The sequence below is a fragment of the Rattus norvegicus genome, chromosome 4 (assembly GCF_036323735.1).
Source record: "Rattus norvegicus strain BN/NHsdMcwi chromosome 4, GRCr8, whole genome shotgun sequence".
Taxonomy (NCBI): Eukaryota; Metazoa; Chordata; class Mammalia; order Rodentia; family Muridae; genus Rattus; species Rattus norvegicus.
Window position 1 is genome coordinate 126,056,513 of NC_086022.1, and position 24,574 is coordinate 126,081,086.

General features: G+C 50.4%; 1 protein-coding gene across 2 annotated transcripts in view; it reads left to right on the plus strand.

The window, feature by feature from the left end:
• Fgd5 (FYVE, RhoGEF and PH domain containing 5) overlaps positions 1 to 24,574 on the plus strand; it is a 97,498-nt gene that overhangs the window by 2,312 nt on the left and 70,612 nt on the right. For both annotated transcript variants that reach the window (XM_006236926.5, NM_001108637.2), the window contains exon 2: positions 5,940 to 8,619. In XM_006236926.5, coding sequence (XP_006236988.1) covers positions 5,940 to 8,619 — 2,680 coding nt within the window. The remainder of the gene's footprint in view (positions 1 to 5,939; positions 8,620 to 24,574) is intronic.

The window sequence follows — 24,574 nt, forward strand, 5'->3', positions numbered from 1 at the left end:
ACGACACAGCTGTAAGTGGAAGGGCTGGTTCCAGACCCCACTCTGTCTCCCACTGTCTTCCTGGGAAGTGCCCTGTTGTGGATCACTGGACACACTTAACAGCAGCCTAATTAGAAACCAGCAGGCTTGGCTTGGACTTTCCAGCAGTCGCCTAGGAATGGATGTTAAATTAAGATGCATTGCAAGGTGAAATTAGAAGATAATTGTTCTTGCAACATATGGTCATAAGTGCTGCTCCAGGGGGAGCAGAGGGAATGGCAGGGAACACAGACTTGGGGACAGCAATCAGAGTGTCAAAAGATGCTACAAGAAACCCCCTGAGTTGGGAGAACTGGGGAGCTTAACTTTTAGGTCCAGCCCTTCACTCTACAGGTAGAGAAACTGAGGCATGGGAAGGGGAGAAACTTGGCTAAGGAGACATCTCCAGTTAGTGGCTTAGCCAGGAATGGAGGCTTAGGCTCCCGGGCTCCCCGTCCAGGGCTCCTTCCCAGACTCCATCTAACCTGACTCCTGCATGGCTGTGAGGGAGCAGCAAGCATGAATGTGTGAGTGACAGATATTTAATTAAAACCGAGAGAGAAAATAGCAGCTAGTACCAGCAGCCAACCGGGAGTGATTTGTATCATCAGGCGCTATAGAAAAATGTTCTTTCTTTCTCAGCCCATCCACTAGTTAGCATTTTGACTGAGGGGATGCTCTGCCTTTGCACTATCCTCAAGTGTGACAAATCACCAGGTGTCGTGGGCTTTGGTGACTGGGATTGGGCATATTACCTGCAGGGAGAGAGGAGGCTCTCAGGTTGGCAAAGGATGCACCAGCCAGGTCCATGTTTGGAGCCACAACCAGGAAGTTCAGCTCATTCCAGAGAAACAATCCAGTGTTGGCTTCACCTGTACCTCTCGGGCCCCAAAGCTCAGCCACTGGGATGCGCCCAACCCTGAAAGCCCGTTGTTGATGTCTCTGGGCTCTGCACACACTGTCACTGCTGCCGACTTCTCTGGCTCTGGGTCTTCTCTCATTATGACCCCAGTCCCTTAGCATGTCCATCAAGATAGCAAACCCCACCCTGAAAGCAGAACTTTCCCTCCAGGGTGGCGGGCAGGAGCAAGCCAGGCTGTCCCCTGTGCACTCCTGTGCATCCCTTTCACCCTCCTCGGTCTCCTTTGTTGGTCAGGGCTGCTAGGACTCCTTCCTGGGTCCCACTTCTCCCTGTCCATGACTTACATCACACCCACAATGTCTACCTGTGACAGGCCTGCCCCTGGAGCCCAGAGCCCTGTTGGACGTCCCCACTAGGTGTATAATAAGTAACTCACTTGAACTTGTGCACACAGAAGCTCTGGGTCTCCCTTTCCAACCCTGGCCATCTTGGCTGTTGTAAATGAGTTGGCCTGATGTTACCCTTATGGGTTCTCAGGCTTAAACTTCTTTTTATTATCATTTCTTTATCTGGGAACTTATCTTTCTTCCACATCCACATCTGTCCCATGTTCACACCATCCCTCCTAGTTCTATTTCACCATTGGAATCTGACTCCTTGTTGTCCCAGCCTGGTCCAGGCTCCATCACTGTGGCTGGTCTGGAATAGTGTGAGAACTTCCCTTATGTCCCTCATCATGCCCACCCATTTCAGAGTGTTTAGTCCATCTGTCTGTCCGTCTGCCCATCTGTCCATTTGTCTGCCTGCCTGCCTGCATGTGTCCTCCTGTTTAAGTTCTGCTGCTTACAGTGTTCCTTAAGGCCCTGAGAAAAAGCTTCAGGTATCCCTGAGCCTCATCTTCTGTACCCCTCCTTTTCCCAGTCTTCCCTCCCAAAAGTGCTGGCTTCCCTCTTGTCTTTTGGACACACAAATGAGTCCCAGCTTCTCCTTTCTTTTCTACATCTCTCATGTCCCCTCAGTGAGACCAGAAGGGTTTGTTGGTTGGTATGTCTAGAGACTCTAGACTAGGGCCCCACACAGGATTGGAGTACAGTATATATCATCCCATGGATCTGGAGAACAGACTTGAGTGAGAATTAATTGGAATCACACTCTAGTTGGACTCAGATGCTGCACTGACACACACCTCACCTGACAAGCTGCCCCTTGTTTCTCTGCCTCAGTGTCCCTGGCCTTTACCCTTCTCACTGACACCAGGGTTCCTGGGGTTCCACTGTAGGGGAGATGTTCTGTGAGGAAAAGGAGAGGCAGTGGGTGGATGGCTGGACTTGGAAGTAGGAAACTGAGGTTCGGTCTAGGTCTGCTCTGCACCCACCGAGTGACCTCGCACCAGCCAACTGCCAGTGAGGGACAAGTCAAAGTGTTTTTGATGCCAGACCAGCAGCATCTCTTGATCTCAGAGGGGACTTGCGGAAGCACTGTGACTTCAGCACTGAATGCAGGAGAGACGCTGAGTCCTTATCAGTCCCTGGGCTCCCGTGCAGAAGGCATTTTCTTGCAGGATCATGGCTCAGACTCTACCATAACCTTTTTCAAGGAACGGGTACCTACAGATCAATAGCTTGATTGGATGAAGGATAGGTTGGGAGCGGGGGCAATGCAGCCAGGGTGACAGTCATTTTTCACAGCCTGTCGGTTCCTCAGTCACGTCTCATAGTGTCCGTGTGAAATGCCACCTGTTAAGGGTGAGAAATGAGAGTCTCCACCCCTGAAGAATAAGTCATGCCAACATCTAACACCTGCTGTTGTCAGCAGGCAACTGCTATCAAGAAGTATACCAGATAGGGCTGCACTCATGTTGGAAGGATGGGGTTGGCGCAGGAGAATGCCCTAACCAGCAGCAATAGGTACTCCTGTGTGAACAGTTCCTCTCACGCAAATGCCAGATAGGAGGCACTTCTCTCCTCTGTGTATATCATCTATCTTCACAGAACCCCTAAGGGAAGCTATATGTTGTCCCCATTTTACAGATGGTAAAACTGAGATTCACTTCCTAAGTGGCCAAATCAGGGTTTGAACCCAGTTCTCCTACAATGACCAGTGGCCAGAACTTATCTTGTTATACTCCAATTGTGTGTGTGTGTGTGTGTGTGTGTGTGTGTGGTGTATGTGTGTTTACCAAGTTGATGAATATTTTTTCTCAACCAGGAATTGTCTGGGCTTGATAACTCTGGTAGTTCTGACACCTGAGTAGGCTTGAGGGTTGATGTTGATGATCTAGGGAAGAGTAGAACTTCGATGAGGCCTTTGATAGTGGTGTCTTTTTTCTCTCTTGCCTTTTAGCCTCCTCCTGCACCCTGACATAACAGCCTGCACTGGTGAGCAGACTACCCATTAGACACTCATGAGCATCACAGAATCTGTGCTGTCTTGAACATGCAACTTTGCCCTCTGTGTGATAGTGCCCTAGTGTTTGTGGATCGTGATACTGTCTTTGGCTTTACACACTGGAATTAAGGCATGGGACAGGCCACAGAGAGATCCAAATCAGTACTGAGCCCCAGACATGTAGCTATTAAGGGAGATACTCTATTCCACTTCTAAGTCTTCTTGTGAAAGAAATGTCGACTAGCTCATTCAAAATAACTATAGCTGCTCCTTAATTCACAATGGAGTTACCTTCCCATAAATCCATCGCAAGTCAGAAACACCCTGTCAAGTGCATGTCGTACACCGAACCTCCCAACCACGCTAGCTCAACTGTTCTTAGAACCTCTAACTTAGCCTGCAGCTGGGCTAAATCATCTCCCACAAAAACCTTCCTCTGCCTCCTCTGCCTCTGCCTCTGCCTCTGCCTCTGCCTCTGCCTCTGCCTCTGCCTCTGCCTCTGCCTCTGCCTCTGCCTCTGCCTCTGCCTCTGCCTCTGCCTCTGCCTCTGCCTCTGCCTCTGCCTCTGCCTCTGCCTCTGCCTCTGCCTCTGCCTCTGCCTCTGCCTCTGCCTCTGCCTCTGCCTCTGCCTCTGCCTCTGCTTCTGCTTCTGTCTCTGCCTCTGGGATTACAAGCATGGATACTATGCCCTATGGCATTTGGATACACCGAGTCCAGTAAAATATGTTGTGTTTTTTGTTATTGTTGCTGCTTGCATTTGAGACAGAGTTCCACTATGTAACCTTGTGGGCCAGGAATTCTCTATACAGACCAGGCTGGTTTTGAACTAACAGAGATCTGTCTACCTTTGAGCACTGGGATTAAAGGTGTGTGCCACCATGCCCCCCACTAAGTAAATTAGATTGTTAAAGTGACTTTCACCTACTTCTATTTTACTTTTTTTTTTAAGCTGAGGTTTCTCTGAGTTATCCAAGCCAGATGCTGAACCTTTGGGCTTAAATGATCCTCCTGCCTCAGGTTCTTGAGTAGGTGGGGTATTTAGTATGGATCCCACACCTGACATGTATTTTACAACATGGCTGTGAGAAGGCTAAACACATGTAAGGAGCTGGGCATGGTGTCATACGCCTGCATTTACAGACTCAGGAGACTGAGGCAGGAGGAACATGAGTTCGAGGCCAGCCTAGGCTACAGAGAAAGACTTTGTAAATGTCACAGGTAGTGACAGATGTGCCCCTCGATTAGAGCTGCAGGTAGTAATGGCTAAAACATAGAAGTGGGCTTAATGCTGAGGAAGAGACTTGATGTGATAGAAAACCCCAGCCCTCTGTTACATCTCCTGAGTCAGGACTGTGCAGACATCTGGAGCTGCCATCATGCCCAGACCTCAGCAAGGCTAGACTGAAGATGAGGCCTGTCTGAGGAAGGAGGGACTCAGCTTCAGTTCTGAAGTGAAGACGTCAGCATGGAGTTATATCTGAAAAGTTAACTTAAGTCTGGACAGAGATGCAAGGACCAGGCAGGGAGGCCTGGAAGCAGGCCCTGCCGACTACTCAAGAGAGATATGGGACTCGGATCTTGGAGACTGTACCATTGGTCTGCTTCTTGTCTTAATGTGTCCTACCTATTCTGCAGAACTTCTCAGGGGTTCACCTTCTCCCAGAGGCCTCATAGTCACAGCAGTCCTCCGGCCAACCTTTGATGTGTATGTTCTCTGCACATCCCTTTTAGCCACCAGTCTATGTGCCCCAGCATCCATGAAGGTCACAGTGTTTGGAAGCTACCCATGTTGGTACACACCATTTTCTTTCTTCCATGACATTGGGGGGGGGGTGCTGGCTGGATACTCCAGAAATATGCAAGCTTCCTCAGTCAAAGGTCGTAACAGGATCGTATGTCATATGTCCTTGGTGTGTCATTTGTGAACAGATGAAGTGATGGCTATTCAACCTTAGCTTGGCATAGCTGCAGCTCTCTCTGTCACTCTCTGTCTCTGTCTCTCTGTCTCTGTCTCTCTGTTTCTGTCTCTGTCTGTCTCTGTCTCTGTCTGTCTCTCTCTGTCTCTGTCTCTGTCTCTCTCTCTCTCTCTCTCTCTCTCTCTCTCTCTCTCTCTCTCTCTCTCCTTCTCTCTCTCTCTCCTCTGCAGTGTTGGCCTGGCTGACTTGGTTAGGGTGTTGATGAATACCAGCTCTGTGAGGACCCTGGGAGCCTGACCTTCAAGTTCATCCTTTTTCTCATGGTGGCAGGACACACAGAGATCAATCAATCAATCAGTAGTTTCTGGTGAATGAATGAAAAGACCTTGGCACATTGTTCAAGGTACACAATATTTTGTTCAGCTGATCCTTGTTAGCTGGACTGTGGAGGAAGCCCTGTTCCCCCATTCATAGAATGAACTGCTAATATTAGGTCAAGGACTTTCTGTGCTTCAGATAGGATTTCATGTAGCCCAGGCTGGCCTTGAAGTCACTATGCTAGGCAAGCATTCTATTAATTAGGTTACATCCCCATCCCCGCTAAAGAATTTCAAGGATGTGGGGAAAGGGACGAAAGTCTGAGACAAGTCACACATGGGGACTCTCCTCCATCCTTCCTTCACCAGGCTGTGTGAAAAGATTTTAAGCATAAGTTAATTATGTTTCTTCTCCTTTTCTCTGTTTTTGCCCTATAGATTCACCAAAACCACCAGTTGCTCCCAAGCCAAAGGTTACCACCAATCCTTCCACACCACCAGCCAAGTTTCCCGCCTCACAGAGGCCTAACAGTTTCCCCAGTCCCAACTCCATGTCCAGGGGCCCCAAACCCCCCATTGCTCCTAAGCCCAGGTTGGCTGGCCCCAGTGAGTATGGAGCTGGTGTGTACCTGAACAACAGCCTCAGCAAATGCAGCAATGGGAGGCTGCTCTGCGAGGACCCGAGCTTGTACGATGGACACCACTCCACCCTGAACTGCTTGGAGTTGGAGACTGATGAGCAGTACATCATGGTGCCCAGGGCTCCACAGAGAGACGATGCCCTCACAGATAGAGCTACTGAGAAGCAGGGGTTTGAGGGGGAAGCCCAGGAGCATGGTACGGAGCAGACGGGAACTGAGAGGGACCTGGCAGCTCCAGATGAAGAGGCACCGAGCAGAGACAGTGAGGAAGGCGTGGACCACGCTCTGGAAGATGAAGAAGACTGTGATCATGATCTAGAGACAGATGGGACCCCAACGGCCCCAGGTGAAGGAGCACCAAGCAGAGACGGTGAGAAAGGCGAGGAGGACTGTGGTCAGGACCCCGGTGTGGAGGAGCATCCCATGAGCGAGGAGGAGGGAGAAGAGGAGGAGGCGAAGGAGTGCGTGCACAACCGTGATGACAGGGCACCTTGGGATGGAGGGGAGCCCTTCCTCAATGAGGTCGTCCTCACACATGTCTGCTCTCAGTCCCCTGAAGTTCCTTGTTGGGAGCCAGGCCTTCCTGAGACTCCTGGGGAGGTAGATGAGGATAGCGAAGACATCTGTAACAACACAGAACTCGGGAAACCCAATCAGGATACTGGTCAGGACACAGAGGATGCCAGCATGGGATCCCCTGAGAGTGAGGTATCCCCAGATGTCCAGGAGCAAGAGGCAGCAACGGACAGCCCTGAGGTCTTTGAGGAGGACTCTGTAGATGCTGCAGAAGGTGAGGATCAGATAGCCCGGGACGAACCACCCAATTGTGAAGAAGACACCAACAACAGAGAAACTGCAGCAGCCACCATGCAGGCGGGAGAGGATCATGGGGAGGATGGAGACCGTGTGCAAGAGGATCCTGCTGAGGAGAACTGCCAGATCATTCCCTTTGAGAGTGACAGTGTGGAGGAGGATTGCTCACCCACACTCACAGAGAACCCCTATGAGCTTTTCCCAACAGAGAGCACCTCCTTCTGTAATAACAGCGGTTCCCTTGCTGAGTCGGACAAGGGGCAAGAGTCAGTGTGCAAGATCTGTGTAGAGGAGGTTCCTGGTATTGGCCCCTCACTGAGCCAGGGTGATTCCTTGCAAGATGGATCTGGAGAGGAGGCCCCGGTCCCTGAGGTGGTAGTCGTGCCAGAGAATGAGGATCCCATGGATGACGCGCTCAGCAGTCCCTACGTGATGGGAGTTGGCTTGCTAAGCCTTGGAGAGGGAGCACAGTCAGACACCCAGGCTGCATCAGGCACTCTGAGTGGGTACAGTACATGGGAGGAAGGGGACTCTGACGGGGGACAGGTTCCAGTGGACAGGAAGAATATTGCCACAAGGGCCCGGCCTCACTCTGGGAAGGTGGCTGGTCACGTTCCAGAAACTGTTCTAGAAGAAACAGGACCAGAAGCCTGTTCATCAGCCATGGGCATCAGAGATACTGGTGATGAGGTGAGAAAGATAGGTATATTGCCGGAGGGAAAGCCTTCTGAATCTCTCCGGGCCTTGCCAGCCAAGCCCAGAGCATTCACTCTCTACCCAAGATCCTTCTCTGTAGAAGGCCGGGAGAGTCCCCTGTCCATGTTCCGGGAACCAGAGGGAGCCGGGCTGGACATGCACCGTGTGAGGAGGAAAGAGGACAACCTCTCTCTGCCAGGTGCCATTGGCTCCTCCGGTAGCTTCTCACAGCGTAGCCACCTGCCTTCCAGTGGCACCTCCACACCGTCCTCTGTGGTTGACATCCCGCCCCCTTTCGACTTGGCCTGCATCACGAAGAGACCCATCACTAAAAGCTCGCCCTCACTCCTGATAGATGGAGACACCTTGGAAAAAGCCTCCAAGAAGAAGAAGTCCTCCTTCAAACGCTTCCTGGAGCTGACATTCAGGAAGAAGACAGAGAGCAAGGTGCACGTGGACATGAGTCTGTCGTCTTCCAGGTCCTCCTCCGAGTCCAGCTACCATGGTCCAGCCAGGGTCCTGGAACTTGACCGCAGAAGCCTCAGCAACTCACCCCAGCTCAAGTGCCACACAGGAAAGCTCCGGGCCTCTGACTCTCCGGCCTCCCTCATCTTCTACAGGGACAGCAAGAGGAAAGGCGTCCCCTTCAGCAGGACAGTGTCCAGAGTGGAGTCCTTCGAAGACCGCTCCCGGCCGCCATTTCTGCCTCTGCCCCTCACCAAGCCACGGTCCATCTCATTTCCCAATGCTGACACTTCAGACTATGAGAACATTCCAGCCATGAACTCAGATTACGAGAACATCCAGATCCCACCTCGCAGGCCGGCGAGGACGGGCACTTTCACAAAGCTCTTTGAAGAACAGAGTAGAGCCCTGTCCACCGCAAATGAAAACGACGGCTACGTGGACATGAGCAGCTTCAATGCCTTCGAGAGCAAGCAGCAGAGTTCAGAGCAGGAAGCTGAGAGGTAGGTGAATGGTGGGTCCTTTCTCAGACTGGGAGCCTGCATGAGGCAGCCAAGGCGTGGGGGAGGAATGGATGTGCGTGCTTTACTGGCTCTGTTTCTAGCTGTGTGACTTGGGGTGAGTGCCTCACCTCCCCGAACCTCCACTTTACCTGGAAAGTGGGGCTCATGTTTGGGAAGACTGGAGTAGATATTTTGTCAGAGACTACAATATAAAAATGCTGATTATTAAAGGGACACTTCTCATGAATATCTAAGGGAGATTGCTTACACACACACACACACACACACACACACACACACACACACACAAAGCAACTAAGTGAGAAGGTTCTGGAATCTGGCCAAACTAAATATCTTTCACCATCAGGAAAATACCCTTCTTATTGATTGATACCTTCTTATTGTGTACACACAGAACTAGAAAAGACAATTTATTTAAACTGTCCAAAGAGCTCACAGTGCCTCGAGCTGAATTTCTGAATAGAAGTCTTAAAGAGGTGTATCTAAGTTGATTTTTAAAAACTGGATCAGTTTGAATGTGGGAGTGGAACACTGCAGATATTGAACAGTAGTGGGGGGTTTTCTGCTTCCTTCCCCTCACTTAGCTTACCTGGACTGGTTGCTCCTTGTGAACCATAGACGCAGCCTAGATAGGACACAGTAGCCTGTCAGCTTGCACCTTGCTGGGGGCTCTGAACAGAGTCACCGACCATCCCCCAAGGTTGTGGTTTAATAGTCCCAGGGTTCCTTCTTGTGTGGGAGACTAAACTGCCTGTCTGGTGACAGCTGCCAGGAGTGCCTGGGGACCTGCAAGGGAGTTAGAAAGAGATCGTGGCTGCCCCTAGCCTGGAGAAGATTGGTACGGTGTGCCAGCTTCCATGTGGTTCCCACTGGCTTCCATCTTCTCCCTACACCCTGGCCATGGATGACCCAAGCTTGTTTGTGAACATGAAAGTAGACATCAGCATTGGAGAGGGGCTGAGCGTAACTTGAAGAGTGAGAAGGCTAGAGACTGGAGCTGACTGGTTTATTTCATTAATCATTATCGCATGGTCCCAATTAGATCTAGCCCTGTTTCAACCTCCTAGCACTGGTGAAAACAAGACCAAGTTTGAAACACAGAAATCTTCAGGTGTAACATGTGGTTGCCCAGCTAGCTAGTTCTTGCCATTTCTTCACGGCTGGGAACTCAACGTTTCCCAGCATTTCCTGCCCCAGTTCTTGGTCTGCTGAATAATAGGAAGTTTTGGTTTGCTTTGTTTTCCCAAGTCATGGTTTCTCTGTGAAGCCCTGGCTGACTTGAAACCGTAGGCAGATCAGATTGGCTTTGAGCTCAGAGAACTGCCTGCCTCTGTCTCCTAAGTGCTGGGGTCAAAGGTGTTTGCCCTCAACTCCCACTCGGAAGGTTTTCTGTGTAACCCAGGCAGTATCCCTCATTTCTCATTCTACCTACCCAGCTCACACCACCTCTTCACTCAAGGCACATAAGTTGGCTGGTTTCATGTTTGGGGTGACAGCCTTTTGAAGGTTAAAACACACTTCTGCGGAACCACAGTTTTATTGTTGAAGGACGTTTCAGATGTCATTGTGTCCTGCTATGGAAGTGAAACCCAAGGGGCGGAGAGGAAAAGGGAGTTGCCCAGGGTCTCACAGGTTTGGGAGAAACCCATGCTGGGACTCAGACTTCCTGACTCCTGACGTTAAGAATTTACAGTGAGTCATGCTAAGGGGTGCCAGGTTGGGTTGTACAGGCTGTACACTACAACCCCACAGGTAGGACCTTCCCTCTTAGTGTGCCTACGGGTGCCCAATGGGGTTGTGCAGTACACAGGCGCTTGACCACTGGCAAAGGCTATAGCCTTCCGTTTTTTTCCCCTTCTCAGATACAAAAAGGAAAGGTCCACAACAGGGAATAAAATATCCAAGAAAATGCTAATGATTTTGACGGTTCACTGTGTGCTGGGTACTATGCTGGGTGCTTCTCTTGTTGCCTTACATCTGAGGTTGCAGGAACTGGCCTGAGGGGTTCTGAACCTTCACAACCAGAAGTACTCCGGCCCCTCTGATGTTGGTGCACCAGGGACCTGACTGGGCGATTCTCAGTGCCAGTGAGGCAGAGAGGTTAGCTGTCTTCACTTCCTGTTGGAAGACATGAAAATGGAGGAGAAAATCCCTGCTCCAGGCACAGCAGGTCTGGGCAGGTGAGAGGCCCAGGGTGGTGTGGGGCTTCACCTGAGTGGGTGTTTTGAGTGAGGCAGAAGGTATATGGAACACAGGGGCAGCTGGGTGCCTGGGGTTGGGGAGGCAGGTGTAGGAGAGGCACTTCCTCCTGTCCCATGCCTTGTTTAGAGTGAGGGTCAGAAGCCAAGATAATTGTTGAGAGCTCTGAAAGGAGGCAGGACGGAGCCTCTGGAGACACATCCCAGAATGAGCTGTGAGCTTAGGAAGTGACTGAGAGCCCCGTTTGCCTCTGTCTAGGGGGTGGGAGGGAATTCTTGTTCAAGTCAGCTTATCTTTACCTCAAAAAGGGATGAAGGAAACTTGGCATTACTGTGGAGGTCGGAATGGATGTACCCATGACTGTTAAGTAGAAGGTACTTGTAAAAATTAGGTTTAAGAGGAAAGTAAATTAGCTTAGGAGTGATCTGGCTTGAGGTTGTTATTTTCCAGGCTGTGAACCCAAGGCCTGGTTTCTGAATCAGGTAAAGGCTCATCCTTGGCCCCCAGACTCGACTTACCATGGCCAGAGGCATCAGAGTGCTCAGAAGAGGGTCAGACTTGTCACCTAGAACTATGGCTGCTTCCTACTGAAAGTGTTTTCCTCCAAGAATATGGCTGAAGCCTGGGCACGACCTGGGCCAGGGGTGAAGGGGAACTTTCCTCTTTGCAAGTTGCTTGCAAGCCCAGGGACAGTGCTTTGAGCAGGGAAGTTAACAGGAGCCCCCTTTTGGCTCACAAAGTAGAAGTGGGAGTTTGTAACGGGCTTTGCCGTGTCTTAATTAGACATTTTTTTCTGGACAGACTCTTTCCAGCAGGATGCTGTGTGGCCTCACCAGTCAGGAGCCTCTGTTGAGGATTTGCATCTTTCCCACAGGACCTGTGGTTCACAGGCTAGGAGCTGAGCTGGGTTTCTTTTGTGACATGGAACTTTTGAACCTGGAGGGAAAAGAACTGTGTTTCATTAAGTGACCAGTCTGAGCATTACAGTTCCCAGATGCTTCCCGTGCCAACAGAAAGCCCATCTGACCCAGTATGCAGTGTGGTACCTTGTCCTAAATGCTCCATTTCAGCCAACTTGGTCTTTCTGCTTCATGTGTGTTGATGAGTCTGCTTCCTTCATCCTCCTGCCTCAGCAACAGTTGCTCCTCTGTGTCCCCTGTCCTCAAGGTTTACTGTGAAAATTTTAACCCTCTAAAAACCTCCAAGCTTTTCTGACAGTGAGTGTCCTTGTGTCCACTCCCTAGGACCTGCCATACCCTTCCCGCAGTGTTCACGGTCTTTTCTCCCTCTGTCAGTCTGTCACACACTGCTCTGAGGACACTGACCTATTCACACAGATCCCCAGCATCTTCTGCTACATGTGTGGGCTTCTCAGCCACACCGTTACTGTGGCTCTCCTGCTGCTTGTCAGACTCTAACCTTGAATCTATCACCGTCAAGTGATGAGCAAACATCTGCTGTTAAGTGGCATGAATGAAGGTCAAATCTTATGTAGGATTTGAACATGATTCCAGAGATGGTACATCTGGAGGGAGAAACAGAATCCTTCACTGTGGGCCTCTCTCCCTCTCTCTGTATCTCTCTGTCTCTCTCTCTCTGTTTCTCTCCCCTCTCCCTCTCCTCCCTCTCTCTTTCTCTCTTTCTCTCTCCCTCTCTCCTTCTGTCTTTCTGTCTCTGTCTGTCTCTGTCTCTGTCTCGCACACACACACACACACACACACACACACACACACACACACACACACACACTTTCTGCCTATGTATGCCTAGGTTCTCCTGTCTCCATTGCAAGGTCCTTTGCTCTAGTCCCCACTCCCCCCACCCAACCCCCAGGGAAGACCCAGAGCTGCAGGTAACAAGCTGTCAATACTAATCTAGAGCCCTATGTAGCACTGCCTCTGACACCAGTGCCAAGACAAGGGGCAAGATTCCATGACCACACTGGAGCCAGTGCCTGTTACATTGTTACCTCGGTACCATGTTACCAGCCAGAGCTGGGATAAACTTGTAGCATACAACTAGACAGGAATCCCAAGTGCCCATTTTCTGAGGAGAAGACTGAGGCTTGCTGAACTAACGCTGAAAGTTCTCTGTCACATAGAGAGTAAGTGACCAATCTGGGATTAGAACCCAGGCCTGCCTGCCTCTCCATTCTGGGCTGTTTCTACTGTGTGTACTGCTGTTTGTTTTCCATAGTGAAAAGGCCCCAGTCAGTGGTATTGCTAACCTGACATCTACTGAGACGCTCCCTGCAGAAGAGAGAGTGCTCAGGCCCCATCCCCAGGGCTAGCCTTGCTGACAGTCTAGAGGACCTCCAGGGAAGTAGAAGAGTGTGCTTTCCTATCTGATGGCCCGTGGGCTTGTAGTGCCTCTGGCAACTTATCTATAGCTGCCAGTCATGTGTTAATGATGTGACCAGATATCTTTCCTTGCTTCTCTTTGGCCTCTAGTGACCACCTATGCCTGAGGAACAGCCAGGAGCTCTAGTTTTGGGGTCTGCCACCTTTGGGGTATTGTCATGCTCACCAGGGGAATTTTAGGAGCAGAACCTATGTGCTTGTGTCTGCACAATTTCTGGGAGTTCTGAGGGATAACACTCAATTCAGTCTTCTTCCCTTGGTCACAGAGAGCTCCAGTCACGCTCTGGTGGCAGGCGGAGTCTTGTGTGCTGTGCTCTGTGTGGGTTAGGAGGCTTGGGACAATCAGGGAGGGGTTGCCTTGACTAATGGTGCCCGTGTGAGAAGCAAGTAGTTCTGCACTAGATCCCATTCTAAGTAGCAAGCAAGTGATGGGTAGGCCAGGGAAAACGAGGAACTTGAAGGATAGATAGCACAGAGCAGTGAGATTTCCTCATGTTAGACAGAGGAAAGGCGAGAACAACCCGTTTGCACTCAGAAGCAGCCTCTAGGCCTCTCCTCTGGAAGAAGACACTCACCTCAGTAGTAGACATGGAAAACGCATAGAGGGGGCTGGTTGAAAGGTATAAGAATCAAACTCAGACATGTGCTTTCTCTAATGTTCCTATAGGGCACTGCACAGGCTCAGTGGGACCACCCCGTTACAAATACCTGTAGGACCCTAGTCCCTTCAGCTCTGTCCAGGTTGTGGGGTAAAGCCCGCCCTCAGTGTCCATGGACTAGCTGGCAGAGGGACAATTAGAGGCGACATGGATCGGGTGAGAGATCCAGGAGGATCACAGTGGATCCACTCCTGAAAGAGCAGCCTGTACCAGGTGACTTGGTAGCAGGATGGTAAAGAACTTGGGAAGTCTGGAGGAAAGCAGAGACTGACCATGAGTCTAGAGGGCCAGCTGAGGGCATCTTCTGGACAAGGTGTATGACCCTGAGCACTTCTGTGCACAAGAAGGCCACAGTGGGCTTTGTGCAGGATGTTGGCACTTTGTTGGCAGGTGGGACCTGGAGGAAAAGCGCAGGCATGTTAGTAAGGCTGGGCTGTTACTGTGCTTCCCTCGCAAGACGATGAAGATAAAGCTCGCCTTGGTGAGGGAGGGGTAGGAGCGGGACTCTGACTCCAGAACATATACAGCCCACCGTTCTTCAGTAGCAGTCAACTCTGGCGCCTGGTAGATAGATGGCCCTTGCTTCGGTCTTTCTTTACTCTTGTGAGTCTTGGAAAGTCTGTCCAGTCCCAAATAGATAAGGTTTGTGTTTGTTTCCCATAAAAGATGGAGATAGATGGAAACATAAGAGCTTACGTCTTTAAAGACATTAATGAGAGTTAAAGGAATGGGCTGAACAGTAACCTGTAGATTGGGAGAGGTGAGTTTGCAGGCCAAGAAGTTCAGCATAGAAGCCAGCCTGGCTCCTCCAGCCCCGCCCAGCATCCTTGCGTTGTAGGACGCAGGCTACTCCCATCTCATACAACCAGGGCTGCAGCCACTGTTCCTCCCTGTGTCCCTGTAAACAAAGGTGTTTTGTAGCATGAGCAAGGGTAGACTTAGCCGCCTGATGTTGGCCCCAGGGTGTCGAGAGCGGTGTGGCAGGCCTTTGCTTCTCCTGGCATGGTCTGCCTCAGCAGTCTCCCATATCATTATGCTTTCTGACAAATGAACTCGTGCAGCGCTTTCATTAAATTCCGTCGGAGGGACCTGTAACTGCCGTACAGATCATCAGAATCTCAAGACCAGCACGTGCGAGCACGTGGCCATGCGGCTTGTTGAAATTGACTGATGAGAATATTCAGTTTTTAATTTTCTGACTTAAAATAAGACCATCTGCAGCTGTTTCTTTTAGCAATAATTTTTAATTAAATGCAATAAAAATTTACAGGGAACGACCCTAATAAGAAAATTGTGTCAGGAACACGCTTATTGGAACATCGCTTGCGTGATATTAATCCCCTCCCTACCCCACCCCCGACCATTCTTTCGGGTTTTTCTTTTTTTTCTTTTCTTTAATGTAATGAAACCCTGATTGTTAATCACGACGTGATTTTCGCTTCATAAAGTCAAGGCTTCCCTGTGGGAAGACCGGGAACCATTCTGTCTAATAGCAGACAATTTCCTGGTAGGAGTCCTTCGGTAGAATGTGGAGTATGGTTGCCATGACCAGCTGAGCCCCAGAGGAGGAGAGGGGCTTTGTTCTAGCCTGCATTTCTGTGGTCCTCCCTTGTCCCTACCTGCTCTGTGGGATGAGGCTGTCCTTCACCAGACCTATCCAAAGAGAAAAGTCCCCGGTAGCTCCTGTGGTCGGTCAGTATCTTGCTGTTGCTGCCATTGTTGGAGCTTCTAGGCAGCAGTGGGGAGACAGACAGGGGGCTCACCTGGGAGAGCTGTGGCTAACACAGTAGAGTCAGGCCAGAAACATGCATGCCATAGGCCACCAAGGTCATCATAGCTTTTGAGAAAGAGAGGAGAGCTGCGTGCTGGATAGAGAGCAGTTACTGTCAGGGACACTTCCAGCAAGGCAGTCAGGGAGGGCTTCTCTGAGGAGGTGGTGCTTGAGGGGAACAGAGCAATGGTCAGCTGTCCTCAAGGAAGGGGCATCTCAGGTGGAGAGAACAGCAGAAAGGGAGACCGTTGATCCTGAGGTTGAGGAGGGAAGCAATTGGACCAGTTGGACCAGAATGTGGGAAGCAATGGGGAGAGTGAGGCTGGGACAGACAAGGACCTTGGATTTTACCTGAGTGAGACGTTTCTTCAGGGCCAGGAGGCACTACTGTCCTTTAGAATTTTGGTGACCCCTATGCATGCAGTCAAGGCTTAGTCCTCAGCTTGGTGCTATTAGGAAGTGGTGTGGATCACATATGCACAAGTGTGTGCCTGCCTGCGTGCATGCGTGCATGTGTGTGTGTTGTGAGTTGTGTGTGCCTGTGTGTGTATGGTATGCCCGCCTCTGTGTGTGTTGTATGTGCATTTTGTGTGTCTGCCTGTGTGTGTTGTGAGTTGTGTGTGCCTGCCTGTGTGTGTTGTGTGTTATATGTGCCTGTGTGTACGGTGTGCCCACCTCTGTGTGTGTTGTATGTGAGTTGTGCGTGCCTGCCTCTATGTGTGTAGTATGTGTAGTGTGTTTTGTGTGCCTGCTTCTGTGTGTGTTGTGTTGTGTGTTCCTGCCTCTGTTTGTGTTGTGTTATATGTGCTTGCCTCTGTGTGTGTTGTGTGTGTATATGCTCTGTGTGTGTTGTGTGTGTATATGCTCTGTGTGTGTATATGTGTGTGTATCTGTGTATTTGTATATGCCTGGGGAGGGGGGTGCACATATGCCACAGCATATATAGAGGTCAAAAGATAACCTTGGGTGTCAGTCTCCACCTTCCTCCTTAATTGAGACAGGGCCTTTCCTTGTCCACTCTTGCTGCATGGACAGGCTGGCCTGTGAGCCTTCTCTGTCACCTTCTCCCCTCAGGAGCGCTGGGATTACAGGTGCTGGCACTACTGTACCCAGCTTTAACATGAGTTCAGAGGATCCAAACTTGGGTTGTCAGACCTGTTCGGTGAACGCTTTAACCACTGAACCACCTGACATCCCCACCCCCACCCCCAACTGATGAGAATTTAAGCGGTAAGGCCATGAGAGGTGTCCTAGCACACGGGCCCTTCCTTCTGTTCTCTAACCACAGCTAACAGCATCTTTGCTCCATCCTGCACAAGGCTGGGATTGCTGCCTCTCCGCTGCCAAGGGGCCAGTGAAGCATGAGCTAGACCTTCTAAAACTGAGCCAGCATAATCCTCCTATGTCTTTATAAGTTGGTGCTCCCAAGTATCTATTACAGAAACAGAAGGCTGGCTCACAGAATCCAAAGCTGTCCCCATCATTCTGACACTCAGGATTGCTTTACTTGGGGGGTGGGGTGAGGGGTGAAGGAGGGATGTGAGTTCTGTCAGGTTAGCAGATAATTTGAAGCTTTACAGAGTGTTTGCCATCCAGAGCAGGTCTCTGCTCTGTTTAACATGGTCTGGAGTGAAGTCTTGGGGCTGTCTTTGTTGTTCGGGGGCAGGTGGTCTCTGGTCTCTCTCCTCTGCCGGATCTGAAGTGAGTATTGAGTTGCTCTGAATGCCTTTGTAGATGGTAGTGTTGGCTTAGCTGCTCTGTCAGAGGATGGGAAGGCGGTGAAGAAAAACTGGGAGGGGTCTTGAAAAGAAATGTTGCTGAATTGGGACTCATACTGTCTACAGGAAGGAGTTTGCTGTGAGCAGTAGGGAGCTATGCAAGGTTTAGAACAAGAGACTAAACCTGCACTGTCATTGTCCATGGAGAAAAAGAAGACGCCAAAGACAAGTGACCAAATGACGAGGGATTGAGGTGTGGCAGCAGGGCCAGCAGCTGCAGCCTGTGTGGTTTGATGGTGTTTCACCATAGCTGCGGCCAAGGCTTAGAGAAGAGTGACTGGGAGTCTGAACTCTTCAGCATAGGGAACTCAGGGACATCAGGTGGCTGATGGAGTTTGTCACCAATGACCCCATGGTGGTGGGCAGCAAGACATGAGGAGAGAATGAGCTCACATCAGCTCCACCCTACCTTTCATGGGACCTGAGCTCCACTGCCCCACCTGTCCTAGCATCATCTCTGGGTTGCCAGAGTAGTTGTGGATACCACGTGTCAAACACTTTCTTGGGCTTCCGACAGCAGCTCTGCCAGCCTGTGCTTTCCAGGGGTCCCAGCTGTACTGGAGCCTTGTGGAGCTCACAATGTACCCTAGCACTGTAGATGACTCTTCGTTAACTTGAGGAGTCATGAGTTCCACCCTGAGGTACTGTTTGGAGTTTGTATTAATACATGAGAAACCGAGGCACGAAATGGTTGAGTAAAGCAGCCAAGGTAAGTTAGTTGGTCAACAGCAGGGCCAGGATGTTCCCTGAAGTTTCCAACTATGCTGAGAGGACCCTACCCACTCTGTGGGTGTCACCCCATTCAATCTGCAGAAAGTCCTGTTGGGGAGAGCAGAGGAAGAAGCTGAATAGGTTTTGAATAGTGGCAGGATTTGTGAGGCAGTAAGTGCTGGGAGGAGGACCAGGAGGGGCATGTCTGTAGGTCTGGGTTCTGTCCTCTTTTTGGTTTACCCCCTTTGCACGTTTGCCAACTGGAACTGACCTACACTCACTGGAGCTGCAGATGCTGCAGGGGAACTCAAGTCTTCAGAATGCCATCGGTGTTCAGAATAAGGCAACTTATAATGACTGCCCTCAATTTTTCCTGTCTGAGGTCAAAGCTGAGGCTCAGTGGTTAGTGCTTGCTTAGCATGTGCAAGGCCCTGGGTTCAAGTCCCAGCATCACCATCACCCCCCAAATCCAAATACAGAGAGGGAAACATTTACCATCACAGGGTTAAAGGCATAGGCTATGTGCTAGGTGACAGTTCCTCAGAGTACCTGGCCATGCTTGGGGAAAGCCTTCATAGCCTATTACCTTTTCCCTTTACTGTAGTGAGGCAGGAATCATGGGCCTTGTGCAAGGTGGAGCAAAGTTGTTGTTAGCTGTGGTTAAAGAACAAAAGACCAAGGTTCCTCAGTGTTCTCAAGGAAGGAGAAGACATTTTCTCCCCAGGAGCCATGGTCTTTGGAGGATGTTGGTAGCCCTAGGGGCTCAAGTGCCACGTCAGCTGTTGCTGAAAATGACAAGGCTCCCTGGTCTTGGAGTAGCCTGGGCCTCTGACCCTGTTCATGTGGATGAACATCTTGGGCAGAGATTGTTTTCAGTTATGATGTGGCTGGTCTCCATGTAAACAGACCGGCTATCCACATACACAGTTTTCTAGAGTCCTGGCTAGAGCCCAGGGGGAATTTCTCCAGGTCAAGGCATGAACCCAAGAACTTGAAATTTCGGACTTGCTTCCATGATCTAATTCCATGATTCCAATTAAGAAAACAAGTTACAAAAACCAAAATCTTGTCTTACAGTAGAGTCTACTCAACGACTTTAGTTCTATTGTTTCACATTAGGTGTGTCCAGTGGTGGTGTTCCAGGAAGTGATGAACTCCCCATCACGGTCAAGAATCGAGCACAGGGAAAGGATCTGCAGGTCAGGAAGTCAGAACTGTCACCACCATCGCTGGCTGGGTGGATGGGGTGGAGGAAATGGCACCTGCTCTGTAGCCTAGGAGGTGCTGAGGAGGTCACAGGAGGCCCCTCTCATTCACAGTGAGACTTTACAGACTCGCTGAAGGGTCAGCATGAAGTATGCTCAGAAGGGGCTGTCCCCACAGAACACACAAGTCCCTCTGGAGTCACCTGCTAACTGCAGCAGTGGAAAAGGATTGCTTCCACACTTCATCTGCTGCCTGCCTTTCTTCCTTCCTCCCTCCTTCCCTTCCTTCCTTCCTATACTAAGGATTGAATCCAGGGTCTTGCCCATGCTAGGAAAGAGGTTTACTCTGCCCTACATTTCCAGTTCTCTCTCCTTTTCTCATTTAAGTCATTCTTTATTGGTGTGTGTGTGTGTGTGTGTGTGTGTGTGTGTGTGTGTGTGTGTGTGTTTGTGTGTGTGCATGAGGTGTGTGTCTCTCTGCATGTGTGAGTCTGTGTGTGTGCTGTGTGTGTGTCTGCATGTGTGTGGAGGTATGTGTGTATGTGTGTATTTGTGTGAGCATGTGTGTGTGCATGAGGCGTGTGTCTCTGTCTGTGTGTAGGTGTGTGTGTCTGAGCGTGTGATGATGATGTGTGTGTTTCTGTGTGTGTAGATATATATGGAGGTGTGCCTGTGTGCCTGTGTGCCTGTGTGTGTGCATGTACGTGTGCGTGTGTGTATGTGTGTGTAAATGTGTATCAAGGTCTGTGTGTCTGTGTGCGTAGAGGTCAGGGGACAGTTTTTCTTCTTCTACCATGGGTTCTGAGGTTGAACTCAAGTGATCGGACTTGTACAGTAAAGTGTTCTTGCTTGATGAGCCTCCCGAATCCCCCCCTCTCCCACCTTTTATTTTCCTTTCAGTTTTTGAGAGATCTAAGTTGCACAGAAGAGCCTTGGACTCACTCTGAAACCCAGGACCCTGAACCTTCAGTCCTCCTGCCTCCCCTATGGTAGCTGGGAATTCAGGTCTGCACCACCAGTCAGCAAGCTCACCTGAACAGCAACCCTGCAGAGAGCTGCAGGAGCAGCTGGGAGGGCCTCAGTCTTGTGAGCTTGCAGACCGTGGGGCTGCCTATGTGTTCTCTGGGGCCATGTAAGCAGCTGAGCTCAGATTCCCGTGTTCCTGTGCATCCTTGGGTTAATTATTTAACCTCTCTGTGCTTCAGTCTCTTCGTCTGTGTTTTATAAAACAAACAAACAAACAAAACAGGGAAATGGCATTATCTTGGGAGTCCTTTATGCTTTGAACACTTGCTAGGCATCTCGAGAGCTGCTCTGCATTTTAGCTGCTCTTGGTGTTGCTTTGGTGTCTGTGGGTGGCATTCTTGGCATACTGCTTGGGAGTCCAACAAGTGCTATTGTAAAACTCCATCTCATCTCAGAAGAGCAGGGTGTTCCTCCTTTAAGAAGGGTTATATGCTGGGAGCACAGCTCTATGTTACCCTCACCAGTAATTCCTTCAGTGGTCTGCAGAGCCTGGCCTACTGCCTGTGTCTCTGTCTTGCACTCTGTGTGGGAGAATTCATCGTTGTGGTGGGTATGTATGTCAGTGCCAGGAATATCAATCCCCTCACCACCTGCTGCAAGAACAAAAATGAGGGCTGGTAGTGAGCTAGTCAGTGCATGCATGAAGGTGCTCGCTACCAGTACCGGAGACCTGAGTTAGATCCCTGCAAACATGTTTGTCATTCAATAATAAATAAACTAAAGCTGAGTGAAAACGAAGTAAGCCATTTGCTAGGGAAAGGCCACGCCATGGCCATGCTACCTAACCTTATTTTATTATTCATTTTGAATCACTGGGCCTCCTAATAGGCCTATAAGCCAAGTGTCCTAAGCCCATTTTACAGGTGAGAAAAGCAAGGTTCTGAGCCATCCATGGTAGAGGAGATATATGAGCAAACTACGTATCCAAGGCACCAAGCCATCCCCTATCTTGGCCTCGGAGGGTATGAACAGAGGGTGGCCAGGGACTTCCTTTCATGACTAAAATCTGATCAGGAAACCCAGGATGCTCAGAAAGTTGGACCCCTAATGAAGCAGTACATCTCGTGCACTTCGCAGTTTGCCAAGCATTTCCATTCGATTTGATCAGCTGATTTCTATGAGTATTTGCTCAAGATTGCAGTGAGGAGCCAACAGGGACAGACAGAACACATTAGGGCCGGGAGTCTGTTTCTCTATACCAGGCTTCAGGTGAGCCACCCTCCTAGACTATTTTCTTCACCCAACGGGGTAGAGGGGGTGATAGAAGCAACCAGTCTTTGTGGGGAGGGTAGAGTGTGTGCCAAGGGCTTGGGGCAGGGCCTGGCATGTGGTTGGCTCTTGGTGAATTAACTGCTATTGGCACGATTGTGCCCGTGGACCTGAAACAGGAAGGATTATATAAGACTCCACCGGGGACAGCAGGAAAGACCCGAAGCTTCTAGAGTGGCATCATTAGACTAAGAGCTTGGGACTACAAAGCCATTGTGCCGCGTGTCTTAAGACCAGCATCTGAGTGAGAGCAAGCCCAGGCTCTGGCTCAGGATAGAGCGTACTGGCTCAGACACACCTGGAGCTGTTCTGGGTGGTCTCGGAAGAAAGAAGGATGATGTCAGTGCTGGGAGTCTCTGACCACGCTCCCTTTGGGAAGCCCCTCATAGATGCTCCAGCTGGTTTCCAAGGAGGTCCCTTTTCAAAGGCAAACTTCCTTGCTGGCCAGAGGCCAAAGGTCAAGGCCAGTTCAGAGCTGCAGAGTGAGTCAGTGGATTCTTGGGATCAAGAGTTCAGGCAGCTGCTCCCTTTTTGGGATGAAGAGCCTTGTCCCCTTGAAGGGCCCAGACTTTGTTAAAGGATGTGATGCGGAGACCACGGGATCACTCTGGGACCTGTCTGCACCCTTGCACACAGGAAGGAGTCTGAGGCCCAGAGCAGGACTGTTCTGTGAATGCAGAGGGGAGTCAGACAACAGGATGAGACATGGAGTCTGACCGCTGAAAGGGGGATTCTGTCACCCCACGAGGGTGCCAAGGAGTGCTCTTCTCTCCTCACCTAGGCGCCCATCCTGCCCACCTGGGTGTTCATAGTCTTTTCCCCACCCACCACTGACAGCTCATTTCTCTGTCCTTGCCCCTCCATGAGGTGCATGGTAAAAGACCTTCGAATCAACTGGTGTTTTCCAAAGGCTGTCTTTGAGAGGCTATGGTATCTCAGAGGGACACACTTGATACCTGTGTGACTTTCATCCCACAGTCCCCTGCCAAGCATCAGTTCTCCCCTGGTGGGTTCAGTCTACAGGAAGGGACAATTGTAAATGCCTGATGGCTTTCACTCAGCTAAAATCAGCCATATTATGTGTCCTGAGAAGTGTGGGGAGCCCAGAGGCCAAAGGCTACTCCTGGGCCTTTCTGCTAAGGTAAGAGAATCACTTGGCAGAGAAGGCTGGCAGACGTAGGGTGGCTGGAAGAGGACCCAGGTTGGTGAGCAACCTGTGAGCCAAGCCCCTAGAAGCAAGATGCAAGTGAGAAAACAGGTTTAGAGCAGGGGTCTGGCTCTCCAGGTTCTCCCGCTGTTGAGATCAGAGGCTAGGGTTGCAACTAATCTGTCTGATTCCAGTCTGGTGCATTTCACTGCAGGCTCTGCCCTGAAGGGGCAGGAAACTAAGCTACTGGGGACTCTGTATCCCTCCTGCCCTGTCCCCTGGGCAGGGAAAGTGGCCAGGCATGAAGGAAAGTCTTCCTATTAGCATTTGAGCTATGCTCAGGACACTTGGAGAATCTGTAAGGTGATTAAGGGTGAGAGAGCTTTGCAAATTCTAGGAGCTGTGTGCATAAGGCCCTCAGGGACTAAGGACAAGTGGCCAGTGACAGATTTCCCTATGCAGGGAGGAACTGAGGGAGACGGAGAGCCCCAGCTCATAGTCTGTCTGGAGGAGGGGAGGCTGGGGTTACCCAGCATGTCACCTGCCAGACCTACACTCCAGCCTTTAGTACCCTGTCCCCTTGCTGAGGAGAACAGTAAAATTGACCCTGGCCTTTTTCAGCCTCCATTGAAATCACCTTTGATTAACTATGAGCCTTTCACCCCCAACAGTTGCAGAAAGTGGAAAGGGCTAGCAAGACAATGTCCTCTGAGCCTGGGGCCTGGCGGGCCTCCCAGTTATCCCAGGAGAAGGACTCCTCACCCCAAGGCTGCCTCGTCAAGCGGCATTTAGCCCACAATGCCTTGATGACAGGCATGTATTAGCGTTCTCTGAGTGGGCCAATTAAAGCTAATAGCTGGGGGCAGGTTTGTGCTGAAGGGGCCCTGGCCTCAGGACCAGCCTTTCCCTGCGTTTGGCAGGTTCCCTGGGTCTTAGACTTGGTCCTGCCTGCCCGCCTGTCCCTTTCTCTTTGCTCTGAGACCAGCTACTTTTCATGCAAATCCAGCCCTACACTCCACTGAAATGAAGGCGGGGACTTTTAAAAGGCATTTGAAGTGACCAATTATCATCATTCGTAAGGTGTCATTTATGACCCACTGTTTAGTTTTAGGTTGAGAGCCTTGTGTCTCCCTCTGAGAGGCAGAATTTACCCTGTTTTACATCAAGGCACTGCAACTCACTGCTGCTGCCCTGTCACCCTTTTTGCTGGGCCCTACTCCCTGGGTTCTGTTTTCCTCTTTACACAACGAAGCATTTGGCCAAGTGACCCTAAGGGCCATGCCCAGTCTCGATGCCGTACTTTCTTCCAGGAGCTGCAACATACCATACCTTTAATGCAGTGGTTCTCAACCTCCCAGTGCTGCAGCTCTTTAATACAGTTCCTCATGCTGTGGTGAACCCCCAACCATAAAATTATTCTCGTTGCTACTTCATAATTGTAATTTTGTTACTATTATGAATCGCAATGCAAATATCTGTATTTTCCAATGGTCTTAAGTGATCCCTTTGAAAGGGTAATTTGAGTAGGTGCCTTCATCTGGGCACGGGTGCTGGGATTACAGATGTGAGTCACTGTGTCAGATTCTCAGCTTTAAAGACCTGTACAGTTGGTCTAGCCTTTCCAACTCCATGCTTTCCAGAGGAGCCAACACTACCACACTGCTGAGGCCAAAGACTCACCCGGCCTCAGTATGAAATATAAAGTCTAAAAGGTCTCTCCTTGTGCTGGTCTATCTGCATTAAAGCTCATCTGAATCCTGTTCTATACATCACTGGGACCAGGCCCTAGTTTAGTGCTGGGTCCAAGTC